This window comes from Entamoeba nuttalli (assembly GCF_000257125.1).
Source record: "Entamoeba nuttalli P19 unplaced genomic scaffold asmbl_2438, whole genome shotgun sequence".
Taxonomy (NCBI): Eukaryota; Evosea; order Mastigamoebida; family Endamoebidae; genus Entamoeba; species Entamoeba nuttalli.
Window position 1 is genome coordinate 1 of NW_008575322.1, and position 8295 is coordinate 8295.

An 8295-nucleotide genomic window follows, 5' to 3' on the forward strand; every position below is an offset into this window, starting at 1 on the left:
TCTTAGCAGCCATTTGTAAAAATGAAATGATATTTTAAGAAATTCTAAGGTTTTAATAAATCAAATTATGTGTTGACACGTTATTAATATCTGTCATTTTATTTAACCTTAAATATTCTTGTTTGAAATTCATCCTAATATCCTGAAATATTAAGGAAATTTTATTTATTTATATCTTTGAAGTTTCAATTTTTGTGTTTCAAAATAAGATTTTTTTTTGGAAGATTAGAAAGAAAAAAATAATTTAGTTTAAGAACTTGATCCAGCCGTTGGTAAAGTACTGCTCATAATGAATAATAAAGTTCCTCCAATTGAAAGTCCAACATTCATTGCCACCATGACTAAATTGCCTGCAATTTTCATATCATTTGGATCAACATCTTTATAAGCAATTTGGATAGCCCATGCAGAGACATAACCATTGGAGAATGAGAATAATAACATAATTGCAAACATAACAAATGGATTGTCATATACTTCGTAATAATAAATGAAAACAGGAATATAGAACAAGACACGTACAAGTGAAAGTCCAAGAATTGGCCATTTATTCCATGGAATTGGTATGTAAACAGCAAATCGACTAAGAAGATCACCTAACATAAATATAAATGTATTAATCATGACTGTTGTTGATTGATTAATAGTACTTTCATCATAAGATGTTGCAGTGAAGAATCCTGGGAAAATGGAAAGAGTAACAAAGAAAATGAATCCAATGGAGAAGAGGTTAATAAACATTTTCTTGAATACACGGAAGAATCCTTTAATACCACTTTTAGATTCACCTTCACAAGTAAGAAGAGTAACAGACTCTTCTTTTTGGTTACTTTGGGAATAAAGTTCTTTAGTTAAAGGAATGCAGAAGTACATATACATGTACATGGCATAACTAATAAGTAATACAATACCATTCATATAAAAAGTAAGGAAATAATCGTTATCAGGTTTTCCTTTGAAAATAGCATTGCTCAACATTCTAAGAAGTGATGAAATTAATCCACCAGCAGCCATACCAATGAAATAAATTGCACTATGGACGTTACTAAACATTCCAGATAATCCCATAAACACAGAAGAATTTATTGGAGTTGGTAATCCATTAAAAGTTGAAATACAAATCATAACCCAGAAACCTGCAGCATTTCCTTCAATAAAAACAAGGGCAAATGGAGTGATAACAAATAAAAGAATATGTAAAATGAAACTGGTATGAGCTAAGATGTTATGTGGGAAACTTTTTAATGAACTAGCAAGGTATGTCATAATAATAGCAATTAAAAAATTGAACCAATTGTAGAACAAAGGGAATGTTGACATATAACTCAAGTCATAAGTAAAATGAGTAGCCAATAAATCTCCTACATTCAATAAAGTATTGTAGAACATTAAATATGAACTTCCAAAGAAAAAGAAGAAAATGACAGTTAATATATTTTGGAACAAAGTTAATTTTTGGTTACCAAAGTTCATTTGAATGATTAAATGAATAATAAGATTTAATTTTATCGAAATAAATTGTTAAGTGGTATTCGTTCATATTCTTTATTGTTCTTTTTTTTAGGGTTTTCTTTCTATTTTGTTTCTCATTTAAAACAAATCTAGCTCAAAAAGGAAATAAAATAAATCATTTACTTTTAAACAGTTTGTAAAGTGGATGAACTGTATTTAGTCGAAGTCCAATATTAATTGTTTGATAATAATTTCCATGCATTTTTAGATTTTGAATGATATCAACTAACGGAATGGCACGTCCAATCACTGAGTTTAATGACTGAAATAATGGAGAATGAATAGTACAAAAATGAATGTGGAAATGCCAAAATGATGGAACATAATGAACGAATGTAATAATTTCATTTTCTTTTAATCCATATTTATTTGTTAATATTTTCATTGTTGTTTTTTCTATTCTTTCTAATAACTGTATATGGTTTTGATTTAAAGCACGTAATGAATGAATTGAATGATCTCTTACTAATACCAACCCATAAACTTGATTAAGGTTTTGACGGTCCCATTTCATATCAAGTAGAGAAACATAGTCATCATCATTAATTAGTACATTGTTTTGTTCAGCTGTACCATTCAGAATATTATAAATCCATTGAAATTCTGAGGATGGAATAGAATTAATGAATGGTAGAGTAATTGAATTGAACATTTGAGGTGTTTCAGTAAAAAATTCATATTTTTGTGGTTTATTTTTTTCAATATCATGTTGTGTTGCAGGAGAAATAACATCAACAGAATAAGAGGTAGTAATATTTCTTTCAATTGGAATTTCAATCTGATATTTTTTATATTTATCATTTGACATAATTAATCCTTTTTCAGGGTTTTTTTCGATTTCTTCAACAACACTTTGTCCTTCTGATTCACAAAAAGGTTGTTTGGATATAAAATAAACTAAACATTTAATACTTTTTTATTTAAAATATAAGAATATAGCAAACTAGTAGGTTTTTGTTCATCATTTTCTAATATAACAATTGACTTTGTATCAAGAAATTCATTTATAACTTCTAGTTGTTGCATGAAAGAAATAAAATTTTAAGATTTTATAACGATAACAAGACTTTAAAGAAAAATTGAGATTTAAAAAGATAAAATAAAAAATAAAAAATCTTAACTAAAAATTCATTCGATTCAACAGGTTTATGAATATATTCGCTATTATTCTTTTTATTTCTCTTGTTTCTTCTAAACAAGTTAACATAGTTTCTAAAATGGAAGCCAAATCAAAAGAATTTGCTATTGAGTGTCCTGATAATATTCCAAAACCAATTTGTGAAGAATTTATTTCTCAAAAAAGTTTTAAACCACTTGGAGGAATAGGAAATATTGCTACTTGTAAAATTTGCGAGTCATTTGTAGGAATAGCACTTGATTATATAACTAAAGGAGAGACAGTAGAGAATTTGAATAAGAAGATTCTTGACTTTTGTAGTATCTTTTCAAGAGAATTACCACATCATTACTGTTTTGTAATTGCACAAGAAATTTATGTTAAAGTATTAAATGCTGTTCAAAATAATGAAGCAGTCGATACTACACTTTGCTCAAAGATCAACTTATGTTAATTCATAAATTCTTCTAGAAGATTAAGGTTATTTATTTTTAGTTTAATATAAATAGATTTGTTTATCCAAACCAAAAAAATAGAATCAAAACTTGCATTCTATTTCATCATGTCAGAAGAAAGTGGCCAACAAGTACCACCTGCTATGGATTTATTCAGAATTACGTTCCACTCTCATAAGAAGCTTTATGACCTATTTTGGAAAGTAGTAGAGCCACTGTCTCAAATTCAAAGAGTTCAAAATACTATTGTATTGAAAAATGGTATAGTTATTCCTTTCCAATTGGCTCCTGTTTCAAGTACAATCCCTTCTTTATTTGCAAAAAAACAACAACATATTCTACTCTGTCCCTTATCAGATTCTAATTTAGAAGATAAAATTAGAACACAATTAGAATTATTTAGACAAGCTCAAATAGAACAACCATTATTAGTTATTATTATCAGTGACTCTGAAAAGAAAAAATATTCTGAAATAAAAGACTTTATTGAAAATGAAATTGAAGGTTTTGAATTAAAACAAACGAAAGTTAGTTCTCAAAGTGCATTTCAAATTAAATTAACAGAAAAAAAATATGGTCAGAGTGGTTCTTTATCTTCTCCTTCTTTAATTAAACAAAAATTCGAATGTGACATTTGTAAAATTCCTATCCTTCGAGAAATCACTAAATCTGATGTAGAAAAAATATGTGGATTTATTGCTAAAAGCAAAATTAAAAGAGAGATGGAATGGAAAAGAGTTTCTGTAGAATTGAAGAATAGTGTTATGACTTGTTTAACATTTATTAGTGATATATTTTATATCACTGAGCAAGAACTATTTTCTTTATTATGTATAAACAATAAACCACAATCATTTAAATCAAAGGTTTTAAAGTTATTACATGAATATGGAATTTTATACTCATTCAGGAAATCCCCATTCAGAAGTTTGAACTATCCGAAGTTAGAATTTCTCAATAAAATATTAGTCAAACCATGGATTTATCGTGACGTTTATGACAGAGCTAGAAATTCATGTTTCAGAGGAAGTTTTGCTGATGTTTCTTCAGTTTTTCAAGATTATGGTAAAGAATATGAACAAGTGGCATTTTTGATTTTTTATCATTTTGCTGTCATAAATGATATTTTTATTCTAGATGATGAAACTGTTAAAAAGAATAGAAGTGAAGCATTGGTTGAAAAGTATATAAGATCAACTAAAATAATATTCAATGAAGAAGAAGAAACTAGATTTGAATCAACTGAAGCTAAAATATTTCAAGAAAAAAGACAATTATCATATGCCTTTAAACAAGCTAATCACAATAACACAATTCTTAACCAAAATAGTTTCTTACAAATAACAGAAGAACAGACTCATTATGAACTATCAAATATTGAACTTCCAAAACATTTCCTTTGCTTTAGATTTATTAAAACACCTGATTTAATAGAACTTCATTGGAGTAAAAAACATTATGATAATGAACTTGAAATTGCTAGAAAATTTGAAACACCATTTCCAAAAAAAAGTGGTGGTGCTGTTGTAGCTAGTTTATTATTAAATGGAGATAAGATTATCGCAAAATCAGAAGATTTTGTTATTCTTGAAATTAATGAATGGAACCAAAAGGGATATTGTCTTGTAGAAAAAACAGAGAAAACAATTTCATTTCATCTAAGAACTATGGTAACAAGTTATTCTGTTTATATGTCAGTTATCAAATGTATAAATAGACTATATCATCTTTTGCAAAATACAGCCCCACCTCAGAAAAGATTTTGTTTCTGCCCAAAATGTCTTCATAAAGGAATATTTACACCAATGCAATTTAGTTTAGATTCAGTAAGACACGAAGAAATTAATTTTAAATGTAAACATATTATAACTATGATTGAATGTTTCCCTGATTTTGTATATGAGATATATATGAGAGAAATGAAACCAATTCAAGTTGGAAACAAATTAAAAATTAATGAAGGTGGTTATTCTGAAATATATAAAACAATAAGAAATGATACTCAACAAGAAATTATTGCTAAAGTGTTATTCAAGGGAGATTCCAAAGAATTATTTATGTTAAATTATACTCAATTTGTAAATGAAATTAAAGTCTCTGAAAGATGTAAATGTCAATGGATACTAGAGTTAGTTTCATTTTCAATTGAAGATATGACACTTTATTATGAATTTTGTGAAGGAGGGAATCTCTATAAATTTATTGATGAACAATCAACCCCATTTTCTGAAGAGATTCAATTGTCTCTAATTCTTGACCTTGCTCATGGAATAGAAGTTTTACATAAAAATGGATTTATTCACAGAGACATTAAATCACCTAATGTGTTAATCAAAAAAAACCCATTAAGATGTGTATTATGTGATTTTGGGTTATGTTCAGAATATGATTCTCATTATGTTTCTCAAGTAGATAATCCTATATGGTGTGCACCAGAAATTATTCAAAATGAACCACCAACAAGATCCTCAGATATTTATTCATTTTCTATTGTTATTTGGGAAATATTAACATTCAAACATCCTTTTGAATCATTTACTTTTATGACTTCATTAATAGGAGAAATTTTAAATGGGACAAGACCTGATGTTGATTTGGTTAAAAATGAAAAACTCAAACAATTATGTGAAGAAGGATGGGATGAAGACCCATTTAGAAGGCCTGCAATAAGTGATATTATTGAAACTCTGAGTAATGTTCATTAAATTAATTTATTTAATATTTAGTACTCTATTTTTTTTATTTTAAGAGAGAACATAATGCTTCTTAAAACTAAAACGTTCAATTTATTCATTCTTATCTTGTTTATCTTCGAAGAAATTTTTGACTGTAAAAGTAATTGTAATTGTTAATGAAAATCCTAAAGCAAATAATAATAAGACAAGAAATACAATATCACTTTCAAAACGAATTGATTCAACTTCAGTCATTCTTTCACCTAAATTCATATTTAAATAAGTTTGTGGTAATACTGAAAGAAGTTGAGCCAAGGCATATGAAAATATTGGTAGTCCAATTAAACCAAATAATACACAACAAATTCTGATAGGAAGAATTGGAACAAAAATTGAGAATAATGTAACATTACTAAAATAAGGCCAAAATTTAGAAGAAAATGAATGAACTTGTTGAAGTTTAGGAATAAAAGAAGATAAAATTTTTGATAAATAATACATTACAGAAAATAAAATAATTTCTGATAAAGTATGTATGATTACTGAAATACAAAAGGCATACACTTTACCGTATTTATATGCAAATAACATGTCAACTAATGAAGATTCAATATCTTGAGGTAATCTTATATGAACTGATAATGATATGAATATAAGTTTTATAAAAGAGATATTAGAATTTACTAGAGATTGAATTGTTTGAAGAGTAGGATGATAAAGTTGAACAAATACATTTCTATCCATTAAAACATTTTTTTTAATATTTAAAGTATTAATAACGCAAACTCATCTAAACCTGTAATAGAATTAAGAGTAGAAGGAGTATATAATGTATAACAAATAATTAAACTAATGATAAACAATATAAAATATCTAATGAGACTATTCTCCATCAAAATTTTTTAAGATAACTTTCTTAGTTTTTCTTTATTTTTCTGACTAAAAAGAATTGATAGAAAAAAGAAAATTGAATGAAATATTATTAACTAAACGTTCAGTCTAAAATCAATCATTTAAGTTGTCGTTTCTTTTCAAATCGAGTACTACTCTTTGGTGCTTTAAGTATATTTAATTGAACTTTTGGTGGATTTGTTAGTCCAAATGAAAGTGCAAGTCCTCCAATATCAAGATCATTTACATTGAATACATCTTTCAATGAACGACTGTTATATGCCATAATATAAGCCTTATACCCATCTTTTGCTTCAGTATTTAAATAATAATTTTTTTCAACTAATTTTTCTAATTCTCTTTGAATATTAGCAATTTTTTTTTCAGGAACTTCATATTGAGTCAATGGAATCTTTTCTCCTTTTAAATATTCTAAAATACGAATTTCACAAGGCTGAACAAATAAAAGTGCACGTCCTTTAGTGTCTGCACGAGCTGTTCTACCCACTCTATGAATATAGTCTTTTGGTGAATCAGGAAGGTCAACTTGAATAATCCAATCAACAGCAGGAATATCCAATCCACGAGCAGCAATATCAGTGGTAATTAAAATAGCTTCTTTTGCTTTACAAAATTCAAAAAATACTTTTGTTCTTTTATCTTGATCTAATTGTCCGTGAAGTGCTTTAACTGGTATGTCAATATAATTCAATAAATCGCTATAAAATTTAACAGCTTTACATGAAGACATAAAAACAATTGTTTTTTTATTTTTATTCTTTCTTAAAAATGTATATAATAATCTAAATCTATCTTTTGCTTCAATAAGAACATACCCTTGTTCTAATTTACTTGATGTGGATATTGTTGATTGACTTTCAACATTAATAACAACAGGTTGTTTTAATGAAATATTAGCAATGTCATCAACTTTTTCTGATTGAGTAGCACTAAATAACATTGTTTGTCTATTCTTTGGTAATCTGTTTAATATTTGTCTCATTTCTTCTTCAAATCCAACTTCCATAATTCTATCAGCTTCATCAATTACTAAACACTTTAAATTTCTGTAAATAAAACATTTAGTATTAATAATATGATCTAATAATCTACCTGGTGTTGCAACAACAATTGAAGCACCTTTTTTTAAAGCTTCTTCTTCCTTTTTTTTACTACTTCCACCAATAATTAATGTTCTTGTTCTTTCTGAATGAGCTAATATTTTTTCAAGTACATCAAATGTTTGAATAGCAAGTTCTCTAGTTGGTGAAATAATAATAGCACCTGTTCCATTTCTTGTTTGGAAATGGATTTTATTTAAAATTTCAACTATAGGAATTAAAAATGCTAAAGTTTTACCTGAACCAGTTCTAGCTTTTGCCATGATATCTTTTCCCATTAATAATAATGGAATTGACCTTGCTTGAATTGTAGTCATTTTAGTATACCCTGCTTCTTCAAGTGCTTTTTGAATTTCTTCTGAAAGGTTTAATGACTTATATTCAATATCAGTTAAAAATGATGATGTAGTTCCTTTAGTTTTTTCTTCGTTTTCCTCTTTACTTTTTGTTTTATTTTGATTTATTTCTTCTTTATTTGTACGCTCTTGTTTTTCTTCATTTTCTTCTTCACTTTCTATATTTTC

The 8295-nt window shown here is 26.9% G+C and overlaps 6 protein-coding genes across 6 annotated transcripts; 2 read left to right on the plus strand and 4 right to left on the minus strand.

Annotated features, from left to right (window-relative positions):
- Positions 1-249: 249 nt before the first annotated feature.
- On the minus strand, positions 250-1473 carry ENU1_024910 (nucleoside transporter, putative; the record flags this gene model as incomplete). Its single annotated transcript, XM_008857119.1, has 1 exon — positions 250-1473. One exon carries the CDS (start codon positions 1471-1473, stop codon positions 250-252), a length of 1224 nt encoding a protein of 407 aa, XP_008855341.1.
- A 154-nt stretch (positions 1474-1627) lies between these two features.
- Positions 1628-2538, minus strand: ENU1_024920 (scavenger mRNA decapping enzyme, putative; the record flags this gene model as incomplete). The annotated part of the gene is made up of 2 exons (XM_008857120.1): positions 1628-2409; positions 2457-2538. 2 exons carry the CDS (start codon positions 2536-2538, stop codon positions 1628-1630), a joined length of 864 nt encoding a protein of 287 aa, XP_008855342.1.
- Positions 2539-2729: 191 nt separating this feature from the next.
- Positions 2730-3083, plus strand: ENU1_024930 (hypothetical protein; the record flags this gene model as incomplete). Its single annotated transcript, XM_008857121.1, has 1 exon — positions 2730-3083. The coding sequence occupies one exon, from the start codon at positions 2730-2732 to the stop codon at positions 3081-3083; it is 354 nt and encodes a 117-aa protein (XP_008855343.1).
- Positions 3084-3191: 108 nt separating this feature from the next.
- ENU1_024940 (protein kinase domain containing protein) lies at positions 3192-5789 on the plus strand (the record flags this gene model as incomplete). Its single annotated transcript, XM_008857122.1, has 1 exon — positions 3192-5789. The coding sequence occupies one exon, from the start codon at positions 3192-3194 to the stop codon at positions 5787-5789; it is 2598 nt and encodes an 865-aa protein (XP_008855344.1).
- An 81-nt stretch (positions 5790-5870) lies between these two features.
- ENU1_024950 (SNARE associated Golgi protein) lies at positions 5871-6503 on the minus strand (the record flags this gene model as incomplete). Its single annotated transcript, XM_008857123.1, has 1 exon — positions 5871-6503. The coding sequence occupies one exon, from the start codon at positions 6501-6503 to the stop codon at positions 5871-5873; it is 633 nt and encodes a 210-aa protein (XP_008855345.1).
- Positions 6504-6768: 265 nt separating this feature from the next.
- Positions 6769-8287, minus strand: ENU1_024960 (DEAD/DEAH box helicase, putative; the record flags this gene model as incomplete). Its single annotated transcript, XM_008857124.1, has 1 exon — positions 6769-8287. A coding segment is annotated over one exon (1518 nt), but the record flags the coding sequence as incomplete, so codon positions are not given.
- Positions 8288-8295: the final 8 nt, after the last annotated feature.